At 37.2% G+C, this 24,752-nt stretch overlaps 1 protein-coding gene across 3 annotated transcripts; it reads left to right on the top strand.

The window, feature by feature from the left end:
• Positions 1-288: 288 nt before the first annotated feature.
• On the top strand, positions 289-22,205 carry Rnpc3 (RNA binding region (RNP1, RRM) containing 3). Of its 3 annotated transcripts, XR_006634263.1 has the most exons (16): positions 289-678; positions 2,385-2,432; positions 5,548-5,666; positions 6,640-6,717; positions 7,053-7,164; positions 7,917-7,985; positions 9,075-9,217; positions 10,791-10,916; positions 12,008-12,159; positions 14,262-14,423; positions 16,870-16,964; positions 17,063-17,121; positions 18,626-18,758; positions 19,597-19,665; positions 20,636-21,174; positions 22,023-22,205. XR_006634263.1 is itself a non-coding variant. In XM_045138069.1 (15 exons), exons 1-14 carry the CDS (start codon positions 493-495, stop codon positions 19,651-19,653), a joined length of 1,539 nt encoding a protein of 512 aa, XP_044994004.1. In that variant the 5' UTR covers positions 289-492; the 3' UTR covers positions 19,654-19,665; positions 22,023-22,205. The 3 variants fall into 3 exon arrangements, 2 of the variants coding, with proteins under 2 accessions (XP_044994004.1, XP_004659128.2); XM_045138069.1 differs by lacking the exon at positions 20,636-21,174; XM_004659071.2 differs by lacking the exon at positions 22,023-22,205 and having other exon boundaries at positions 20,636-21,238.
• The last annotated feature ends 2,547 nt before the right edge of the window (positions 22,206-24,752 follow it).

Here is a 24,752-nt window from a genome sequence, read left to right as displayed (position 1 = left end):
CCGCATTTGCCCGTTTTCACGTTCTAAGAACACCGGGGAGTTTCAAAGGGAAGCTCCCCAGGCAATCCCCGGGCAGGTTCGCTTGGCAAGACCCGGATTAAAAGTCCAGAGAGTGACAGCGCCTAGCCCCGCCCCCTCGCACGTGCGCAGTACGGAGTCCGCGTCCTCGCACGCGCAGCCGGCTTCCTCCACGCGGCTGAGAGTCCTGTTTGATGACCACTTTTGCCTTCCTGGGAAACATTTGAGCCTCTTTGGACCATTTTATGACTTGAAAAAACCTTCACCGTCACCCGGAATTTAAACCACCGCTTTACCTTCCCAGCGGCACGCCCTCGCAGAGGCTGAGGAAAGAAGGCGTGTCCACACGGCTGGCCGGCCCTCCGCGCGTGCTCTCGCGATACGCCCAACTCTCGCGCTACTTCCTCGTTTCCGGCAGCCTTAGCGCACAGCGGGGAAAACCTCTCCCTCCGCCTGTGCGGACTCCGCGGGAAGATGGCGGCGCCCGAGCAGCCGCTGCCCAGAGGCGGCCCGAGCTCCTCCTCGCTGTCTCCGTCCCGAGGCGACCGAACCCTCCTAGTCAGGCACCTACCGGCCGAGCTGACCGCCGAGGAGAAAGAGGATCTGCTGAAGTACTTCGGGGCGCAGTCGGTGCGCGTGCTGTCGGACAAGGGGCGGCTGGTAAGGGGTCCCCGGGAGGGGTTCGGGCGGGTGGTGGGGCGGCCGGCCGGCCGGGAACGCGAGTGCGCGCCGCTGGTCGTGGACCGCGGGGCGGGTGGGGTGCTGCGGGCCCGCGGGGTGCTGCGGGCGGGTGGGATGCTGCGGGCCGGCGGGTGCTGCGCCGGGCGGGATGCTGCAGGCCGGGCCGGGCAGGAACACTTAGTCGCAGAAGAGAGCTTGCTCCTGTTTCCCTGCCTGCATCCATCATCCCCGCATCCGGAGCTCTGCACAGTTCATTACATTCGTGCGGGGTAGATAACCAGGCGATCTTTCCAAGTCCTCACCTCTTCAAAGTTCTGCAGAATTAAGATACAATTCTAATGAACTTACCAAAAAAGCATCAGAATAGAGAACGTAGTATTCAAACATAAGAATCATTTAGACGTCTTCTGATAATGAGGTCATCCTAAATATTTTGGAACGGAATCTTGTAGGAAAAGATACTTGTAACGCTTAAAGTTGCTGCACAGGAATGGGCAGTTACCTTATTTAAAGCTTTCTTTTTTGTTTTCATACGCCCAAATGTTTTGTTGTTGTTTTCATTTTTGCGGTCACTGGAATATTCATTGGTAATATTAAGTTTATGCAAGGAGGGTTTTGATGGGGCCAAACACCGGTGGTTTTAAAATTGCAGGATCGAGGCTAGAGAGATGGCTTATGATGTTGCAGTAGTCCCGGAAATAGCCCTGGCACCAGTATTTGGGGTGGTCGTTGTAGTCCGCATCATAGTTACAGACCACCGACGCTGTGTCCAGCACAAAGCCTGTCTTCACCTTTTCGTCCATGACCATGCCGTCTGTGAACACACGCGTACACACACCATCATTCTTTCAGACATGTTGAAGCTTCGAACCTCCTGAAGGATAGTTAATGGAGGCTGGTTTTTCCTGTTTGGAGTTGGACATTGTAATGGACTGAACTGTGTCGACTTTAAAATTTACTTGTTGAGAGGCTGGTGAGATGGCTTAGTGGTTAAGGCACTTGCCTGTGAAGCCTAAGCACCCAGGTTTGATTGCTCAGTGCCCACCTAAGCTAGAGGCACAAGGTGGTGCATGCGTCTGGAGTTCATTTGCAGTTTCTGTGCCATACAGCCAACACATTTGTATTATTAGGTTCAATTTAACTAGACTCCAGGTCATCTTGGATCTGATTGGACAAAATTAAAATACATGGTATAATTACTCAAGCAGTTTCTGATCAACATTAACAAGAATTTCGTAATTTGGTGATTTACTTGAACCTTTAAATGATACTTTTTAAATATATATACAAAAACACAATTTAAAAATAGACTTGTTCAATTAAAGCTAATTACAAAAAATAAGGCCCATAGCAGCCATACAGCTAAGGATTGATGTTTCTGTGAAAGTTTACTAATTTTGCTTTGGACTATACAGAGGGAAAGCTTTAAGATCTTTAAGTGAGTTACAGGTGGGGAATATGTCTTATAAATGTTTAAGATGGATGCTCTGTAGGGGTTTTTAATCTTTTGGTCTGTTGCATTGTTAATATTTATAAACATGATATGCTTGTGTTTGTACATGTGTATGTTTAAAGACTGAATAGCTTTACTATTATCAAATTTTTCTACTGTTAAGTTCCAGTCATTTTTGAAATGAGAAACTGGAATTTTATTGGAAATAAGATATACCTTAATTCTGTTTCAGAAACATACAGCATTTGCTACTTTCCCCAATGAAAAAGCAGCAATAAAGGTAAGCCTTTTTGTTAGTAACCTTATCAGCAACTTCTTATCATCCAGTCTTGGAATAAAAATGGGTGGTCTTATTAACCTGTGGGTTTTAAAGGCAAAACCATTTGCATTCTAGAGTTTGCCCAACAGGCTACAATTGGCTTGTGAGATGAAAAAACAGTAAAGTCTTTAGATATAAGAATAGGTCATTAAATTTAAAACAAAATATGATTTTAAATCTTACTTAAAAGCTCTAAAGAATTTAAGATGCATAATCAAATCTATGTTACAAAGTACAATGTTTTGAGTATTAAAAGGTATAAACTCAGAGAATCCTTTGGAAAGGCTATCATCTTTGAACTAGACCTGTATTCTTTTTTTTTTTTTTTTTTTTTTTTTTTAGGTTTTTCAAGGTAGGGTTTCTCTCTAGTCCAGGCTCACCTGGAACTCACTATATTGTCTCAGGGAGGCCTCAAACTCATGGCTAGACCTATAATTCTTAATTAAAATTTGAGAAGAAAACAAAGGGAGATTGCTTTCCTGGATTAGGATGGTTACTTGAAAAATAAGAGTGTGTATATGTGTGTGTGTGTGTGTGTGTGTGTGTGTGATTTAGAAGTATTGAATTTTGTTTAGTAGATGTTTTAAAGGAATGATACTAAGCTGGCTAAAATATATAATTAGACTCATGAGAAATACCTGGTAGAGTCGGTGTCATTGATTAATATTGAAAAATATGTAGAGTGGGAAGATCAGAAAGCTGCTTTAGAAGCAAGGGCAAGCATAAGTATCTGAAGAAAGCAGGTGCATGTGATTTCATAGGAATTAAGTTTGTGTCTGCACAGTTGTAGAGTGCTTCCGTGTGCACAAGCCTGACTTAAATCCCTTGTTCTGTAAAAACAAAGCAAAAGTTCATAGGTCTTATTGATGTAGGGTTTGAGACCAAGGGTTCAAGCCTTCTGTCTGAATACCTTGCATGAGGAAATGGAATATGAGTGCTCGGGTATTTAATGTATTTTTTTATGTCATCTGTTAACTTTGAAGAGATTTTAGGTGATTCGATTGGAATGTAAGAAGTGTTAAGGATGGTTCTAAGATTTTTGACTAATTAACTGGAAGATTTAAATTACTATTAAGTTAAATGAGACAAGACTCCATATAGAGCATATTGGGGCATAGGAGATTAGTGGTTTGAGTTTGAGATCTTTGACTACTAAAGGTAGCTATCCATCATTTGAATATTTGTCCCTGGACTTACAGACTGAGTTCTGGGATGAAGTTATAAACTGAGGAGGCACCAATACATGACTGATACTTAAATTTAGTGGGTCAGACCAGCAAGAAGAATGTATTAGATAGGAAGGCTAAGAATATAGCTCTGGAACATTCCTACTTACGTGTGAAGAGTGTGACAAGACATAAGCCAGAGAAATGGAGGAAGAGAGACCAGTGAGCTTAGGGAAAAACAAAACAAACAAACAAACCACTACAATAAAGACAGATGTTTTGAAACTAAGGGACTGACTGTCATGGAGGGGTGCTGGCCTGTGTTAAATGGAGTAGTGAACATTTAAGCATGGACAGTTAGCGTGGCTGTACAGACTATAGCTGTGTATGCCAAGCAGTTTCAGTTGATTTGACATGCAGATAAATGGGTCTGACACAAAATGGGAGAAAAGTTTTGAAGAATTCACATAATACTTAAAGAAGTTCTACTGCAAACATGAAAACGGGTTGTGGTAAGTGGGATCATAAAGGAATAAAATAAATTTTGAATGTGAGAAATAATAGTTTATATATAGTGGCCCAGTAGGAGACAGAAAAATAAAAGTGTAAATAATAACACTCCCTCTAGATTCCTGAGAGTAGCTGAAGAAAGATGAGTAAAGGAGAAGGTCAGATTTATTATGCAAGTAGCTGGATTTAGATAAAGTATGTATCGTTGGGCTAGAGAGATGGCTTAATGGTTAAAGTGCTTACCTGTGATGCCTAAGGAACCAGATTCACTTCCCCAGTAGCTAAGTATGCCAGATACACAAGGTGGCCTGTGTGTCTGGAGTTTGCAGTGGCTGGCGGCCCTAGTGCACTCATTCTCTCAATAAATAGAGTATTTTAAAAATATACATAATTTATAATAACATAGAAGATGCAGATGTAAATGCTGGTTATAGAGAGCTGTGGCAGGAGATCAAAGTACTCTTATCAAAATAGAAACCAAGGTGCTAGCATAAAAGAAAAGAACAAGAGAAAGTATTGTGAAGTTACAAATAAAGCAGAAAGTATAAAAATTCTTTTAGAGATCACTACAAGAAAGGGACAAAGATTGTGACGTGTAATTTGTGGCACCACTAAAGGACATCCTGATTTGTAGTTGAACTTCAATTTAAGACCAGGCGGATATGTTAATACTTGTTTTATTACCGTTTTCAGGTGCATAGTTCTAAGCAGAATTGTCTGTAAGATGGAGTCAGCCAAATTTTGCTGAAGTATAAAAGGTCATTTTTTAATTTTTTTTATTTATTTGAGAGCGACAGAAAGAAAGAGACAGAGAGTGTGTGTGTGTATGTGTCAGAGAAACAGAAAGAGAATGGGTGTGCCAGGGCCTCCAGCCACTGCAAATGCACTCCAGATGCATGTGCCCCCTTGTGCCTCTGGCTAACGTGGGTCCTGGGGAATCGAGCCTTGAACCGGGGTCCTTAGTCTTCATAGGCAAGCACTTGACCACTAAGCCATCTATCCAGCCCTAAAAGGTCATTTTTGATAAATAATAAAGATTTGGTAACCTGAGTTGGAGAGATGGTTCAGTGATTAAAGATGCTTGCTTGAAAAATCTGATGGCCTGGGTTCAATTTCCCAGTATCCATAGGAAGCCAGGTGCACAAAGTGGCATGTGTGTCTGGAGTTCATTTGTGGTGGCAAGAGGCCCTGGAATGCCCATCCCTCCACTCCTGGTGTGTCTCTCTCCTCTTGTCAATTACTAAACCAAATATATATATATTAATGTGATAACCTGAGGTCAGAAATCGCCAAGGAAGTGTTCACAGTATTAACGAGAAAAATGTGAAAATTATATTCTTATGATGACAACAAGCAAGTAATTTTGGTTGTCAAATTTTGTCATTCTTTCCTGACTAAAGGCATTGACAAGGCTCCATCAGTTGAAACTTCTAGGTCATACCTTAGTTGTTGAATTTGCAAAAGAGCAAGATGGAGTTCATTCCCCATGTCCCACTGCAAGCACAGACAGGAAGAGAAGGTATGTGCGGCAGCTTTGCCTACCATGTGTTTGTTAAAGCCAGTTGTGTTGTGACAGATTGCTTGCCACAAGCAAGTAGATTACCTGCACAGTAAGGACACTACTGGCTCTTTAATAGTAAAACTATTTCTTTCTGGTTGTGAGGACCTGAATGTTGATATAATATGAAAGATTAGTACAAGTGAAGAAGAAAGAAAAGCTTCCATTTTTAGTGGAGGTAAGATAACTATACATTGATTATTAACCTTTATCTGAAAGGTTTGGAATCAAAAGTATTTCAAAAAACATTTTTTGGATTATTTTCAAATAAATAATTATCTTGGGAATGATACCCAAGACAGGTTTCATATATACTTAGTACACAAGGCAATTTTCCTACAATATTTTCAGTATGCTCATGTTTTGATGGTGACTTGTTACATGAGATCTGGTGTAGAAGTTTTCACTGGTGGCATTAGGATGCTTCTTAAAGTGTTTTGAATTGTAGCATAAAGTTCATTTACTGGAGATGGCAAGGTGTCCTAAATAGACATGGCCTTTGAAATCAGCAACCAGTATTTGGTTTCAGGCTGTGGCACTTTGTAACTTTACCAGCTTTACAAAGTGTCTTTACACTAGCAGTCTCAAAGTATAGCGTCTTCACTACCTTCATCACCCAGGAACATGACAAAATACAAAGATATAGGCCTTAATTAAGAATCAGTCTTATTAGTGTCAGATATGTAATGAGGAGAAAGTGGCCTGACAAACTGATTTTAGCCAGAAGTCTCCCTTAAAGAACTGGACTTCTGCTGTGAACCGTGTGCATACAGGGTGGCTGGGTTGGTTAGTTGTCACTAGGAATTACCATGCCATGTCCATAAGCTGACTGTAAATGAAAATAACTCCCTGTTAGAAAAGATAACTTATCTTTTCAATATGCAATATTTTTTCTACTATTTTCAACTTTGAGTGTATATATTTTATTTTCTAGGTCTGATGACATTATGGAAGATGATAAGAAAGAGCTTGATTTTTTAACAGTAGATAATGGAATTGCACCAAACCATGGGTTTGTACATTTTTTTGTAATTTTTGTTTCTCTGTGTGTATGATTTTATAAACATGTACACACACACACAAATATTTTTAAAGCCAAGAATACTGTAATACATATTGTGTGTAATTTTAATGTATTGAATAAACATTTTGAGATAGATATTTTGTCACTAAATTTAAAACTTATTCCAAAAGACAAGTGTCCTTGTAAAAGTACTTACTCATATTATTAATAAATATGGTAAACACACAACTACCATGTGGGCATTTTGTATGTGATGAACCTGAAATGAGGTATTGATATGAAATTACTGAAATATAATAACCCTTATATTTTTGTTTTTATAGGCTGACTTTTCCTCTAAATTCATGCCTCAAATATATGTACCCACCACCTTCAAGCACAATCCTAGCAAATATAGTAAACGCTCTTGCAAGTGTGCCCAAGTTCTATGTACAGGTATGCAGAATAAAACTTAATATTCTCAAAGTGTGGGTTTGTATAACTTAATACTTCATTCTCTGCAGACTGTTGCACTTAGAATGATATGAACCTTACCAGGTCCAGACAGGCAGTGATGTTTAAAATGTAATGAAATAGTGCTTACTGCTCAAGTAAAGGCTGTCATTAATGTAGTATATATGTTTACTGATAAGCTAATTTGGAAAATGTAATTTCTGATACTTCTGTTACTGAAAAATGTAGTGTTGACATACAAATTCTTAGAGGAAATGATATGATTTAACTTAATTACATAAACGCTTCAAATGCAGTTTATTTGGAAAGAACAATACAAGTTGACCCCTTAGCAAATGATTGAAACTTTTGACAGTCACTTTCTTACAAAATAACAGATTGTGTGTGCTGTCTTCATTATATTCTGATTCCTATTTTTATAATAATTTGAGCATTATCACAGTGTTGGTCATGGGAATTTAGCTGTATGTAATTAGTAAATATAAGCACATATGAACAAATTACTACATAAAATATGTGAGTTAAAACGTTATTTTAAGGCAAGTGTAGTGGCATATATCTTTACTTCCAGCATAGGTAGGTAGAGAGAGTTAGGATTGCTGTGAGTTTGATGCCAGCCTGACACTACATAGTGAGCTCCAGATCAGCCCTACCTTGAACAAAATAGAAAAAAATAAAAACATTATTTTAATTCCTTGTGATTTTTTTAAAAAAAAATGTATTCTCATTTGAAGGTACTTCATCTTATGAATAAAATGAATTTGCCAACTCCATTTGGACCAATCACTGCACGACCACCTATGGTAAGAAAATTTTTAGCATTTTCTGATATCAAAATTTCTCTTTCTGCATTGGAAATTATACAAGTGTTATAACAACTAAATCAAAATAAAGGAACATCAAAAATAAGGAACAAAGGTAATATAAATGTAGTGATTATAAAGCTTGAGCTCTGCATGTGAAAAAAAGCAAGAATCTGAAATAATTTTGTTAATAGAGGCTAAGATGTCTTTCTTAAATGTTCCTCTTCCCTTTGCTCCAGAATACTTTGTCATCCTGTAAGATAATCATATTTTAACATTATGTAGACATTGCAAAGAGAGTTTAATTTAGGAAGGACAAAACGATTGCTAGGTTTTTGCTGTGCAGTTCTGAATAATTTATATAATAGGCTTTGCCTGCTCTTGAAATCACTTCAGTACTCTATACTTAGCAATAATAGTAATGCACTTGTATCCATACCACCCTGAACATGCCCAGCCTTCTTTGATACTAGTGCTGCCAAGCAGAGGACTTTCTTTATTGCTGACTAGTCTGTCCTGTGTATTGTTACTATCATCGTAATTTTCCTTTGTAACACTACCACCTACTCAGTGCTTGTTAGAGTACAGTGTTGTTAAGGTAATGTCAGACACTAAACAATACCTGGTTAAATTCGCCATCCTCATAAAACAATGAAAGTTACCTTTTTGTCAGTGTGTTCTGTTCAACAGTAGGAAGAAGAATATTCTGCCCCACTGAGTCATTCAGAAATCCTCACCATGTGCCTTCCTGGTCTGATTAGGGCATTGCTATATAGCCTGAGGATTATGTGTGGGAGTTTTTTGTGTTTTACTACATAGACTAATTGCATGTGGAATGCAGGACATGTTTGCAGACTGACTATAGTTGAGGGCAAAGAAAAAGAAAACCAATTGTGATCCCCTAGTAATGTGTCATCACAGGTGCCCCTGCTATGTGCTGAATGGATAAAAGAATTTCCTGAGCTAAAGAGGAAGAACAGTATTTTGTGGATGAGCTTTTGCTGATAACAATCTAGTATTTACATGGGAATAATCTGTTCTGGAACGTCATAGATTGCTACAGCATGTGTGTGTTGTTCTTTTGATTAGTATGAAGACTATATGCCTTTGCATGCACCGCTTCCCCCAACTTCTCCTCGGCCACCCGAGGAGCCACCCTTGCCTGAGGAGGATGAGGAATTATCTAGTCAAGAATCAGAGTACGAGAGCAGTGATGATGAGGGCCGACAGAGGTATGTGCAGTGTGTTGAAACGCTGAGTCACTTGACACAGGAGTTTCCAAGTGAGACCAAATAAAGGAACTGCATTCCATCATCATCAAGACATAGTTGAGATAAATAGCATAAAAAGAGAGACATTTACTTTGATTTCTAGTTCTTTAGATTTAATTCCATGACAGTCAGTTAACCGTATAGCTTTTGGCCTGTGCTTGGGCATCACATCATAGCAGATGCACAGTAACAGCACAAAGCTATCACCTTGGAACCCAGAGACCAAGGAGAAAGGGAGCAACCATAGACCCATAGGCCCCTCTGAAGGCATGCTCCCAGTGACGCAGGCCGCTCACTAGGCTCTGCCACTTCCAGGGATCTCACCTGCTGTAGATGGGCCACTGGGGATGTCCAGCATGCAGCAGTAGGAGTGACCCTTTGCTTTGTGGTTCAGCTCATGCTGTACGTACATATTCCTTTTGTGAACTATTTGGTATCGTGGTTTTTTTTCACATTTTAACATAATTTATTGGTGATTTTGCTGTTCATGCTTCTTCTAATCCATAGTATTAATGCTAACAAGAAATCCTAGTGTAAGAGAACCATACCTTGGAAAAACCCTGAGATACAGTTGTGACTAGTGGTTTTGGAACTGTTCCTCCATGGAAGATACACAAATACTTGTACAAGACGTGTTATACATATTATCTAGTCTCTTAACAAATGAAATGTATATGTAAGGTGTCAGTTGTTCCTAATTTTTATTTGTAAGCAACATCAGTGTAGTATTTGGAAACATATTTCTTCAAGGAGTTAGTTACCTTTCTTTAAAGGAATGTGTGTGTGTGTGTGTGTGTGTGTGTGTATTTGGGGGGGGGTTCGAGGTAGGGTCTCACTCTAGCTCAGGCTGACCTGGAAGTCACTATGTAATCTCAGGGTGGCCTTGAACTCATTTCGATCCTCCTACCTCTGCCTCCCAAGTGCTGGGATTAAAGGCATGTGCCACCACGCCCAGCTCTTTAAATGATTTTTGAAAATTTTTATTTCTTAATTGGCAAGCAGAGTGGGTAAGGGAAAGAGTGGGCATGCCAGGGCCTCACTGCCAATGAACTCTAGATTTATCCACCACTTTGTGCATCTGGCTTTACCTAGGCAGTGGGGAATAGAACCTGAGTTGTTGGGCTTTGCAGGCAATTGCCTGAACCTCTTAGCCATCTCTCCAGCCCTAGCTACCTTTGTTAATATGCTTATTTGCAGTAGTTTTATAAAGAGTGCTTTTTATTGAGATGCTTCATTATCAGTTTAGTAATTAAAAGCTAAAATACTTGCACTATTTTGGTAAGGTCTTTTGAATATTGGTCAAGAAAAGAATAAAAAGTAACATTGTATTAGTGTATCATGTTCAGTTTAGCATTGCATTTGGGCTCCTAATATTTCATAAAAAATATTTTTTTAAAGTTATCCTTACTCCATATAAATACACTCACATTGTAGAAGTAAATTGTGTTATAAACGTACACAAATATAAACTTGAGCTTAACAGAAACCTCTTCTAGAATGAAAGTCTTGTTTTCCTTCAATGTCTTTAACCTAGAATGACCAAACTGATGGAGCTAGCAAATCTGCAGCCCAAAAGACCCAAAACAGTAAAGCAGCGCCAAGTGAGGAAAAAGCGAAAAATAAAAGATATGCTGAATATCCCTTCATCTGCATCACACAGGTAATTTTCTGCAGGATTCTGCATTGAGGGATGGCGTAGTTCGTTTGCTTGCTCAACTTCTGGAGGCTCCTTAGCCCTGCAATTCTGCTGTCACTTTACATGGCTCACTGCTGGCTTTCTGCTTGCCGTACTCAAAAACAGTCATAATCCTCAGTTGATCACCGTTCGATGGCACTCAGCACTCACTTTATCTGACCATCTTCTGTCGTTTGATTACACGTAAAGCATTAATTACAGTTTTAATGTCATTTAGTTCTTTTATGAGGCATATTTCCCGGAACTAGTAGTAATCAACTATAAGTTAAGATGTTTTGCAGAATTATCTCATTTTCTATTTTTAAAGGATCAGGATTTTAATATGTAGTATGTAATCTGTATAAATTATAATGATACCTCACCTTTATCAGCCTTGATATTTTAATCCCACCCGTTAATGCCTGAAGCTGAGCTTAATAACAAGCAAATATTGAGAGCCATTAATCTTACCAATGATCACATTAAAATTATAAAAATGACACAAATGAGACTAATTTTAGACTACTGAGTCCATTATACCTAAAATATTATGTTAGCATATACTCAGTATAAAAAGCTGTTCACCACATTTACTAATGACTACTCAGTTACACAACAAAACACCAATGGCAGTAAGTAAAATGTAATGTGTTAGAATTGCTTACATTGCTGGATGAGGTGGTTCGTTCTCTTCTGTCATCCAATGCTTGGGAAGTGGAGACAGAATGAACTTCATCTCCACTATGGCAAGGTTCAGCCCAGGCTGTGGAACAAACTTGTTTTGAACATCAAGATAAATCTCCTGGGGTTTCAATTCCATACTTACTGCCTAACTTGCTTATCTACCTAGTGACTTAAATTATAAACTCCCAGTAACTTCAGTCTCCTCACCAGTAAACTGGGTGCTTGATAAGTCCCCACATTAGTGTACTTGTTGGGTTTAATCAGTTTGTGTAGTTCTTTAACATAGTGAATGTTTTGCCAGTGTTCCCTTGCTTAATTTAAAGTAAATCTGTAATAGTGTTCCAGAATTATATCTGAAATTATAAACTTGTGTTGTGATTGTTTATAAATAGCAATTCACATCCTGTGCTATTACCTTCGGATGTATTTGACCAACCACAACCTGTAGGTAATAAGAAAATTGAATTCCATATATCTACCAACATGGCAACAGCATTTAAGAAAGATTTGGAAAAGGAACAAAATGATAAGGAAAAAAATTCTGGTAAGAATATTTTCATTCTTTCAAATACTGAAGTTAGCTTTTATCTTATAATCAAATTTTATATAAAATGCTTTTATATTTTAATACTTGTCAACTTTAAAGTAGCAGTTATGAGCTAAGGATCTAGTCAATCATTAAAGTGCTTGCCTAGCAATCACACAAAACCCTAGATTGAATCTCCAGCATCACCTAGAGTGGGCATGGTGGTGCATACCTGCGATTCTGACACCCGGGAGATGGTGGCAGGAGCATGGGAAGTTCTCCCTCACTCTCAGCCACATGGTTGGAGGTCAACCTTACTTGCAGTCCTGTCTGAGATAGGGGAAGGAGCAATTACACCTTCCCCAATATCACAGAACCGTACCATTTTCAACTTTCTGATGTAACTTAAGCTAACTGGCAGGATTGTCACTATTGCTTTCTGTTATTTGTGTTTGTGTGTGTGTTTTGATATAAATAGGAGCACACTTGTTATGGTCCTTTTTTTTTTTTTTCTTTTGGTTTTTCGAGGTAGTGTCTCACTCTGGCTCAGGATGACCTGGAATTTACTATGGAGTCTCAGGGTGGTCTCGAGCTCACGGTGATCCTCCTACCTCTGCCTCCCCAGTGCTGGGATTAAAGGCGTGTGCCACCACGCCCAGCTCTGGTGTTTTGTTAATGTACTTGATGATAAAATATTAGAAGAACTTCATATATTGACTTTTCATTACTTGTTTAATGAGAAGTTCTATGATTTTATTAGCATAATTTTATTATTGGAAACAAGCAGTATGTCCTGTGAGTTACACATTTCATATATGCATACATACATATTTTATCCAACTCATAAAATACTGGTTATGAAAGAAACTTCTTAATTAAAATATAAATTACAGATTTTTTTCTTCCTGTTTTAACATGTAACATATTCTTCATCATTTTCATAGCTCAGTTTTTAGGTTTTTTTTTTTTTGATTTTTCTTAGGTTAGACTGTTTGTAGTAGTATTTGACCCTACCCTTCTAAAGATTTCTGTCAATTCAAATTAATTCTTATAATTTATAAATTTAGCTTATTTCCATCTAAAATGAAAATTAAATTTAAAAAAAAATCTTTCTACAAAGGGCTGGAGAAATGGCTTAGCAGTTAACTTGTTTTCCAGTGAAGCCTAAGGTACCAAGTTCAGTGATCCCTAGTGCCCACATAAGCCAGATGCACAAAGGGGCACCTGGGTCTGGAATTTGTTTGCAGTTGCTGGAGGCCCTACTGTGCCCATTCTCTATCTGCCCCCCGCCCTCTCTGAAAATCAATAAATAAACTTTACATATATAATGAAAAGTTAATAGGATTTTTAAAAAATTTACTTAGTTAATTTCTTAAGTGTAGAGGTATGTATTCTTGTCAGAACAAGATTAAAATTGGCTTTTTCTCTTGCTGTTATGAGGAGGTTAATGAATTTTTTTAGCATCTCTGGTAGAAATGTCTTTGTTGTTAGCATTATGTAATGGCAGTTTTGTTCAGCCTAATCTGTTGATTTTTAATTACGTCTGTTGAGAAGATTAAGGTTGTTTCACAGTTGTCTGTTGTAACACCATAAAGTGTTTATAACTGTTGTACATAATCTTGAATGACTATATTCCATTAGCAAAATACTCTTAATGGCATATTTTAATGATTGTATTTCTTTTTTATGCAGTTATTTGTATTTCATGGTGGGTAGGTCAAACAAAATATCAGTTCCTGTCCCCCAGTGCACATACACTATCTCACCCCTGAACATGTTCACTTTTTTCTCATTTCAAACAAGTATATAGGAATGAATTTTTCTTTACTCTTTGCAGGCCCTCTAAATATCACTACCAAGCAACCATTTGGCTCTTTAGCTATTTATTGTTCTTGGCTTTTTTCATGTTACAATAGCAGAACTGAATAGCTAGCAGAAAGTACTACTGTGTGGATTATTACAGGAAAGATTTGGCTAGCCCTGTTCAAATACTTGAGAGACACCAGAGTTCTCATGTCATATGATACCTCATTAAATATTACAGGAGGAAAAGAAACCTAAAAATCTGTTTTAAAGCCAGAGGATTTTTTTTAATAATAATAATATTGTTGGACTCTTAGATTTACTGGCCACTGAGGTTGATTCTTCGAATATAGGATTTGGAAAAATCTTCCCCAAGCCTAATTTGAACATCACAGAAGAGATTAATGAAGACTCTGATGAAATGCCCTCAGAATGTATTTCTAGAAGGGAGTTGGAAAAGGGTAGAGTTTCAAGAGAAGGTAATGTGAAATAAACCTGCTCATAATCCTTTTTATATTGTTTTTCTTTTCAGGTTTTTAAAAATACTTCTAATTTTTTATTAGGAAATTTTTATGGACAAAGTCCTGTATTAATCCCATTTCCCTCATAGTATCCTTTTATATCCTCTCCTGCCTGCCCCCATTCCACCGAGAGTCCTCCTCGGTGAGGTTGCTGGTATTCACCTTGGGGTTATGAGTTAAGAATGTGGGCTGGAGAGATGGCTTAGTGGTTAAGCGCTTGCCTGTGAAGCATAAGGACCCCGGTTTGAGGCTCAACTCCCCAGGACCCACGTTAGCCAGATGCATAAGGGGGCGCATGGGTCTGGAGTTCGTTTGCAGTGGCTGGAGGCCCTGGCGTACCCATTCCCTCTCCCTCTCCCTATCTGCCTCTTTCTGTCCCTCTCTGACTCTCTCAAATGAATAAACAAAAATTACCCCAAAAAATTGTTTTTTATTTATTTTATTTATTTTTTAAAAAATTTTTTTTATTTATTTATTTATTTGAGAGTGACAGACACAGAGAGAAAGACAGATAGAGGAAGAGAGAGAATGGGCGCGCCAGGGCTTCCAGCCTCTGCAAACGAACTCCAGACGCGTGCGCCCCCTTGTGCATCTGGCTAACGTGGGACCTGGGGAACCGAGCCTCGAACCGGGGTCCTTAGGCTTCACAGGCAAGCACTTAACCGCTAAGCCATCTCTCCAGCCCAAAAAATTGTTTTTTTTTTTAAAAAAAAAAGAGCATGTCAGTCCTGGTTGGCTGGGAGCTGGGCAGACAATGTCTTTGGATGCTCCTTCCCATCCTGTGGCTTTTACGCTTTGTCGGCCCACCTTCCCCGGTGCTCCCTCAGCTCTGGTGGGTGTGTTATAAGTCTGCATTAGTGTTGAGCTCTGTGTAACTTTTGTATTCATGCTTTGAGTGTCTAAAGCAAATCACTATGTGTTCCATTTACATGTTTCTAACTACAAAAACAAATGTCTTCATATCATTACAGTCACACAAACTCTTCACTGTCATTGCAATCAGTGTTTGTTACCACCTGTTTTAGGTTGTAAAGCCTATATATCATACACAGATAGTTCCTTATATACAGACAGTGTTTCCAGCCTGCATTCACTTGAGAATTTTTTTAACTTCCTAAAACTTATTTTAAAGGCCTTCAAAATGAACAAATGTGTTCTACAAGACTAAGGTTATGTATTTTAAATAAAATGCAGGTTGTTAGACCACAGAGTATCTAAGAGGTACTCAAAATGATTATTTAAAGAATGTGTGATTAAAGCTGGTCATGGTGGCACATGGGTTTAATCCCAGCTCTCTGGAGGCAGAGGCAGGGGTAGGAGGATTGTTGTGTATTTGAAACCGACCTGAGACTCCATAGTGAATTCCAGGTTAGCCTGGACTAGAGCAAGACCCTGCCTTGAAAAACTAAAAAAAAAAAAAAAAAAAAAAGTGTGTGGTTAGGTTTTGCACCTTAACAATTTTTTTCATATCTAAAACATTTTTATTGCTTTTGTTTACATTAGAAGCAAAGCACCCCCCCCCTCCTCAGGTAGTGTCTCACTCTAGCCCAGGATGACCTGGAATTCACTGTGAAGTGTCAGGGTGTCCTTGAACTCACGGCAGTCCTCCTACCTCTGCCTCCCGAGTGCTGAGATTAAAGGCGTGCGCCACCACACCTGGCTTGCAAAGGGCTTTTAAAAATATTTTATTTTTTTGCCACACTTGGTGGTGTATGCCTTTAACCCCAGCACTCAGGAAGCTACAGGTAAAAGGATCACTGAGTTCAAGGCCACCCTGAGATTACAAGATTACATTGTGAATTCCAGGTCTGAGCTAGAGTGAGACCCTGCCTCAAAAAAAAAAAAAAAAAAATTGTACACACACTGTATGTGTGCACCACATCATGTATCTGGCTTACATGGATCCTGGGGAATCGAATTTGGGTCCTTTGGCTTGGCTGGCAAATGCCTTAAGTACTAAGCCATCCTCTCCAGCCTGCAAATGGTTTTTGATTGATGTGTAGCAAGTGCCTTTTCCATAATCATGAGAATCAAATTTCCAGCTAACATCTTTGTATATAACATCTAGTTGTCTGAAGCAAATTGCTGGCAGCAAATATGAGGAACTGTAAAAAAGCTAGAAGTTGTGGTCTGTTTGAAGTACCTAATTGTCGTTTTTGAGTATTGCCTTCTTACATTTGAGTATGGAGGGAGCTAGAGATTTGGGATGGGAAATTGACTTTAAGCTCAATAATTATACAAATAATAACAGGTACAGTAAGTATTTGTATAGCTATTAGTATATTATTATATGATGTTAACATTTTCAGGAAGCTTATTTTTACCTAGGTAACAGTTATAATTGAATGTTGTTATAATTTTCTTTGAAAACATGTCAACAATGTTTAATTTTTTTTTTTTTAAGAAATGGGAAAACTTTCAGTTTTCAGAAGTTATGATCCTGGCGAACCAAACTGTAGAATTTATGTAAAGAATTTAGCTAGACGTGTTCAAGAAAAGGTAAGTCCAAGAAGAGGTAAAATGAAATGTATAAATTTTGCTATTTTACATTTTTCCTCCTGTCTTGCTTATTTGTTTTTTTCTTCCTTGAATTCTAGGACCTTAAGTTTATCTTTGGAAGATATGTTGATTTCTCATCAGAAGCACAGCGAATCATGTAAGTGGCAGTCCTATCCTTTTTTTGTTTTATCTATTGCACATTTACCCATTTTTGTAGGGCTACCATTTTCCTTTAGAGATAAAAATGGTATAAATTGGTCCATTTTATTGCATGAATATCCTTCTAGAAATCTAGAAATGAACTATAAATGGGAGAATAGGAAAAATTTAATATTTTTACTGGCCATAAATCTGTTGTAGCTATTCAGTTTCATAATCTTAGTTTGAAAACAAACTTACATATATATGTAAACATACTAAAAATGGGCCTTGTAGCTGGTTGTGATGGTATACACCTTTAATCCCAGCACTCAGGAGACAGAGGTAGGAGTATCACTCTGAGTTCAAGGCCAGCTTAGAACTACAGAAGTTCCAGGTCACCCTGGGCTAGAGTGAGACCTTACTTGGAACAAAAAAACCCAAAAAATGTGCCTTGTAACAAATTGTTTTGACATTGCCCAAGCATTACCTGGAGAGCTTGATTAAACAGTTTCTAGTGCCCATCTCCATAGTCTAGTTTACTAGTTGTGTTAGGGCTTATGGACTTCGGTTTCTAGAAAGCTCTTCAATGATGCTGAAAGCTGCCAGTTCAGATGACTCTTAGGAAAGGATTGTAATGACAAAAATCTTACATTTTAATTGAACTGCCTTAAGCAAAGCTCCTAGTTCTGTAAAATCAGAAAAGAGGGAGACAGTCTATAAATTACCTAGAATCTAATGTTCAGAGTTATGATTTCTTCTTTTTTAATTCTCTATTAGTTAAAACCTAACTAAGAGAGGCTCTTGGTCATATTATAAATTGAAGTTAAAATGAATTAGGAAAGAGGAGAGACTTGGGTAGAAGTATAATCTAGACATGACTTTAGCTAATTAATTTTTACTTAATTTTCAAGTGGAGAATACTTTTAAAATCTAATCTTATCTGTGTGTCTTTTTAGATATGTATGTACAGGAAGCCCATAGCTTAATATTTTCCATTTATATTCACTAGTTGCAGAGTTCCTTAAGGAAGATACACAAGTTTCTTTTTCTCGCCATTTGAAATGTTTGTTCTTTGTCTTTGCTGTTGGCAGTGGGGTATGATAATTCAAATGCAGAAGATCTTTGAAATAAATAAAATATTAAAAAAATAAAAAAATCCTATATGTCATATACATATATGCATGTGTATATAAACAATTCTAACTCCAATACTGCTTTTAAATAGAATTTGAATTGAAAATAGAGTATGTGGAAAAAGCCATAGATAACCAAAGTGATTGTTGTTTCTCATGAGACTGGCCCTGTAGTTATAATTGGTTGCTCTTAACCTTTTATTCTTAGCTATATATGTATATTTTGTCACTTAAACATGTAGTATTAATGCTAAAAAATCTTGAAAAAACTGTAAATTTTCTTTGCTCATGGTTGTAGAGTCTTGGAGTTAATCATAGGACAAAAAGCAGAGTGACACTTGTTTTCATCCTTGCCAGTAACGTAACTTATTTCTTCTGGATTTCTAGGTTCGACATACGCCTGATGAAAGAAGGGCGCATGAAAGGACAAGCCTTCATTGGACTTCCAAATGAAAAGGCAGCAGCAAAAGCCTTAAGAGAAGCTAATGGCTACATTCTTTTTGGAAAGCCCATGGTTGTTGTATCCTTAATTCAGTCCGTGCAGGAAGATATAAATAAGCAAATTCTCAAGCTGTCCTTTATTTTTTTAAATATTTTTTTTTTTTATTATTTATTAAAGAAAAAGGCAGAGAGGATGGGTGAACCAGGGCCTTGAACCACTGTAAATAACTTCAGATGCACGCACTGCCTTGTGCATCTGGCATACATGGGTCCTGGGGAATTGAATTTGGCAAGGCCCTTAACCATCAGGCCATCTCTGCAGCCCTCACGTTGTCTTGTGTAACCATCTCAAAACCCCACACTAGCTTAAGCTGTTCCCCTACGGAGGATGCTATCTCAGCTGCATCACACGGCAGTCCTAGTTAGATTTTCATTAGCTAGTAAGGCAACTTGAGCATCATAAAGTTACTGATTTTCAGCCAATTTTGCACATTTATGCAGTTCAAAATTATATCCCCATACAAAGCCCAAGAGAATATAGTATATTGGAATACATTTGGAGTTACTAAGACTTTATTATTGTAATTCACAATTCTGTGTGAGTATACTATAATAACACAAATACATCATTGAGTAACCATCTTTTAGGAGTATTCCCAATATTCATCTAGAAATTGTAGAGTAGATAACATGTGCAGAGATGTAGATTTGGAAAGTAATTTTAAAGAAAAGGTAATTTTCTTTTTACTTGTCTTCCAAATTGCAAAGAACAAACTGGAGTTAGGAAAAATAAATTGAAAATCTATTTGCTACTCTATATTAAAGTACAGCTAATTTGTATTAAAAAGTTCTTGATAGTTATTTAGAGAAAAAATTACTTTTGTGTTCCTGAAGAAAACCTTAATTTTTACATATAGCAATTTGCTCGATCTGCTAGACCAAAACAGGATTCTAAAGAAGGGAAAAGAAAATAAGATTGTGTATAGGTAAGTATGGATAAAAGATTTAAAAAGATTGGCATTTTCCTAAAACAAAATTAAGGGTACATAAATGCGTAATTTAATAAAAACTTAGAAATGTTTTATTATAAGGTTTATAAATATTTTTGTATACCATTTGTTTTTAATAAACCTCAAAATTATACCTAGAGAATAAAAGTATTTCTTATGTAAAAATAACATTAAGAGACAAATTTATAAAAGGAATATGTCTTATATTTAACCAAAGAAGTAACTTTTAAGCTCTAACAATGTATTATCAGTAGAGAGCTGGATAAAGCACAGATTGCCAACTCTTCCCTCACTCTAGAAGTTTAGGAGTCAGTCTGAGGTGCATGACCAGGAATTCTATTTTTGCTATTAGTGAGGGACTTTTCAACAGGCAGTACTTCCAGTATCAAAGGGGAAGAGCCTTGCAAATCAGGGCAAAATTGTTTACTGCTGTTGGCACCAGACCACTTACAAATCCAATGAGTTCTAAGATAAAAGTGAGGCGTGCAAAAATAAATTTTGTTACATTAAGTCATTTATAACAAGTAATATCTAAGTAACTTTATGCCTAACAAGGGATAGAATTAAGCATTTTAAATTCTGAAGTTTAATGTTGTTACCCTTGAAAACTGGAAGAATATGAAATAAAATGTTCAGAATTACTGTTCCTTAGCTGAAAAATGTTAACTTAAGAGAAAAATTTGCTGAGTGTTCAATCTCCGTGTGAGAGGTTTTGAAATATTTGCATTCTGTTTCCACATGTCTGTATTAGTATAGTTAGATATCATAAATACTGTAGGGAAACTTGAAGAATTTCACTTGTTGTCTGTATTGGTATAGTTAGATATCTCATAAATACTGTAGGGAAACTTGAATTTCAGTATGTATTTCAGAAATGTATTTATTTACAAAGCTATTGCTGAAAGATGAGAAAAGAATTAAACTGCACTCTGCTGTTCTTCCTTAGAAGCGCCCTGCGTAAACACTGCTGTAAAACTGTCATGCAAGTGTATCCTTTCTTGTCGTATCCTTTTGTGGGGCAGTGCTCTTTGTGTTTTCTTTTTTCTAGTCATGCTTTGTCCCTTTTCTGAAATCCATTGATCCAGATTAAACTGAGATTTTTTTTTTAAAACATTCTAGTGAAGTATTTCTAAAATTGTGTAGCCGGAGGAAATATTTTATGTGTATTTTAGATTAATTGTTGAATATTTTTATGTCATCATTTAGGGGATATGCTTTCCAAGGAAAGTTAGTGAATCAGGTCACTTAGTGTATACATTTGTTTATCACAAAATATTGTCTTGTTTCTTCTGTTTGTATGTTTCCTAAGAATAACTCAGTGACAGGGTCTTTACTTCATGCCATATCTGATTTAGGTGTTACCTGCATAATATGTTCTAAACCCTAATTGGAACAGGACTTTTTTCTTTTAAGCAGACATGTTGAAAAATTGAGATAATTGGATTTCTGTGATTTCACATCTGAGGTCCAAAGTGTCCTTGAAAGGTGGAAGGATCATTCTACTCTTTGTCTTTTCTAAATAAAAACGAAAACTTAAAAAAAAAAAAAACAAAACATGAAAAGAGTAGGAAGCAGGACAAGACATACTGTTAAAGCAGCTCAGTGAGTGAAAAGAAATGACCCTGTAGGAACATAAGAACAGTGATTCCCAGACTGGGTGGTGACCAGAGTCCTCAAGCTTGACATTTGAATCATCAGAGAACTTGGAAAAATGTAATGATTAAAACAGATTGATACCTGTGTTCCTCCCTCAAAACTTTACTATGATTGGCTAGAGTAGCTGGGCTGAGAATTTGTCCAGATATTCAGAGGGAATCTAACTGAGGTCAAATTCACCAAAGAAAGGGTTACCTTTACTGATCTCTAGACTGTCCTCAAACTAATGACTTAGAATCCCTATGAATCAGATCAAGAATCTGATTTGAAAAGGTTGCCACAGTAATCTTAATGATGGGTCAGTTTGGATACAATGCTAAAGTGAGATGATTGAGCACTAATACCATGTCAGCCATCCAGTATTTTATAAGTAAATAAAAAGGTACAACCTTAACCTCCTCTGTGGTAAACTCCACTATAATAAGTAATATGAAACCACTCACAAATCTCTTAAGTATATTTCCCTCGTGAATTAAAAACAAACCTTATAGATGTGTGATCATTTGATATGTACAATTAAAATATTTCACTCTATAGTATAAGTAATAGGTATTTGCATAAATTGTGTAGTGACATGATCCACTAATTTTCCAAATATAAATGTTTTTGCTTTTAGCTATGTTTAAGTTAACTGTTGTATAATGATGATTATTTTGATGGATCTCTTGTTATTTTAGGTCCCTTTTGAATGTGTCTCCTTCAAGTACTATCCATCCAGCTTTGAGGAGGACTAATTGACCATCTGAACAATGGAACTGTGCGTAACTACCTTAAACATATGCTTACAGTTTAAATCAGCTTTTAGGGATAAATGTTTTAATGGACTGTTGCATATATATAATAAATTATTTTCACCTTGACAATGCATATAACTGATTATATTTGTTTATAAGAAAGCATAATTTAATTACTTGAATTTTTATTATGTAATTTTACAGTACTAGTTGCACATATTTTTAATATCTAAATTGGTGTTTTGTTTTTAAATATTTTATTGTTTGTTTATTAGAGAGAGAAAGAAGCACATGAGAGAATGTGTGTGCTAAGGCCTCTAGCCACTGCACATGAACTCCAAAAACATGTGTCACCTTGTCTATCTGGCTTAGGTGGGTTCTGGGGAATTGAATTCGGGTTCTTAGGCTTCACAAACAAGTACTGTAACTGCTAAACCATTTCTCCAACCCTTATTTAATTATTTAAGAGAGAGAGTATAGGCATGCCAGGACCTTCTGCTGCGGGAAAAAAAAAAAAAAAAAAGACTCTAGTCACTTGTACCACTTTGTGCATCTGGCTTTGTTTGGGTACTGGGAGTTTAACCTGAGCAATAAGATCCATGTATCTAGGCCCACATTTTCTTTTCATTATTTTAAATGTTTCTGTTTTTTTTTATTCTTTCATGAATACCATGTACTCAGACAGATATTTTTACTATTTACTGTAATTATTCTGGGGGTGGATTAAGGGAATATCCTTTTTTTTTTTTTTTTTTTTTTTTTTTTTTTTTGGTTTTCCAAGATAGGGTCTCCCTCTAGCTCAGACTGACCTGGAATTCACTATGTTCACTATGTAGTCTCAGGGTGGCCTCAAATTCAAAACCTCTGACTCCCAAGTGCTGGGATTAAAGGCATGTACCACCATACCTGGTGGAATCTCCCTCTTTTTGCTAAAGGACAATATGTGTCAGTTTAAAGTGATTTTTATACACCAAAATCTGCTAACTATAAAAATATTACTAGGCAGTTATTTTGTTCCCTTACTTAAAATCAGGTGTATATGAGTATGAAAACTTTGTGTTGTTTTTAATTTTGTTTCTATTTCTTGTCTCCTGTAGGTATATAATAGCCTTTACCTTAGGCCACTGCCCAAAGGCTCAGGTCTTCACGGAACATGATTCCTTATTTGTACTTAGAGTATTACACAGTAGGTAGAATAGCAAAATTGAGGATACGAGCAAGAAGTATAGAGAAGCGAACCCTGAGTGTGCTAATAATATCTTGCTATTACAGAAGGCCAAGGGAAAAAATGCTGATACCAGTTAGTTTTAAAGATAAGCATGCAAGACAGCAAGTAGCAATTGGATGAACATCAAATTATGTAAGCCTGTTTTTATGGCACATTGTATAATTTTTTTCTTGTTGTTTCACATACTTGTGAAAACCTAAAAGACTTATTTTGTCTCATGGTTTCAGAGGACTTAGTCTAGTTATGGACCCCATTGTTTGTGCGCTCTTGTCGAAGCAGTACAGTGTTGTGGAAGGGGATAGTAGAGCAGAGCTGCTCATTTTTATGGCAAGAAAAAGATAGAAAGTGACTATGGCAAGATATTTCAGTGACCTACTTCTTACAGCTATGCCTTGTCTCATGAAATTGTCACCATCTGGGGACCATGCCTTCAATCTGTGATTTTGTGGAGGGATAAAGTAAGAGTACTGAAAATGGTTTTGCATTGAAATATGAAGTAAGACCATGACAAAAGAATAGGTCATGAAATATTAAGGGAAGAACTTAGGAAAGTATAAAGTATAAAGATATAAAATATTTTTCTAGGCTGATGGGGGAACTAATTGTCACTCTTTTTTTTTTTTTAATTGTCACTCTTAGAACTACTGCACGGTGGCACCTAACGTGCCTGCTTGCACTTGAGCCTGATGGTTATGTACTGAGACCAGTCACAATGTTGTTGAATTTCTAAGCTCTACATGTGTGCCATCACAGAGTCTGAATTTAACCAAAGTTGAGACCTTATAAATGAGTACAACAAAGTTAGAGAAGGGCAAAATTGTTGATAAAGGCCAGAGAATGATCATGAAGGAGCGACCTGAGAAATAATTTAAGGAGCAGAGAAAAAGATAATAACAGAAGACAAGGCACCATGGAAAATTACATAATCATTCAAATACAATATAATGGAAAGAAGGTGTGTTAAGAGGTCTTAATTAGAAGTAGGATCCTTAAATTTGGGACTCTGACATAAGAGTAAGGTGACTGAAATTGAAAATGTCTTGCAGAGTACCATAGTGACTGACATTTAGGGTTTTTAGATGGGAGTGTAGTGGATTCAGGATAATGGAAGTTGAATTTAAATCTTTGAGGTACATATTGAAGAGGTTAGCGGAGGGGATATAGGAGTTACCATAGGAACAGGGGCCCAGTAGGGAAATGGTTATTAAGAGCATATGAAGGTCAGTTTTATGAGAGACAATTTCCTTGGGTTTTGGAACAGGGTGTCACTCTACAGACCAGGCTGGTGCAGTGCTCACTGTGTACACCAGGATAGCTTCCAACTTCTTTCAGTCTTAAATCTACCTCTTCAGTGCTACAGTTCTATGTGTGAGCTACCACAAATGGCCAAATAGTGACTTTGGTTTTGCACTGTGTAGTCTCAAGCTGGCCTCAAACTCACAGCA

This window comes from Jaculus jaculus, chromosome 19 (assembly GCF_020740685.1).
Source record: "Jaculus jaculus isolate mJacJac1 chromosome 19, mJacJac1.mat.Y.cur, whole genome shotgun sequence".
NCBI lineage: Eukaryota > Metazoa > Chordata > Mammalia > Rodentia > Dipodidae > Jaculus > Jaculus jaculus.
The sequence above is the reverse complement of the archived record's forward strand: the minus strand, read 5'-3'. Positions and strand labels throughout refer to the sequence as shown.

Coding starts and splice junctions, on each gene's coding strand:
- Rnpc3 (XM_045138069.1), top strand. CDS start 493: ATGGCGGCGCCCGAGCAGCCGCTGCCCAGAGGCGGCCCGAGCTCCTCC. Junction 679..2,384: donor TGTCGGACAAGGGGCGGCTG/GTAAGGGGTCCC, acceptor ATTCTGTTTCAG/AAACATACAGCATTTGCTAC. Junction 10,917..12,007: donor CCTTCATCTGCATCACACAG/GTAATTTTCTGC, acceptor GTTTATAAATAG/CAATTCACATCCTGTGCTAT.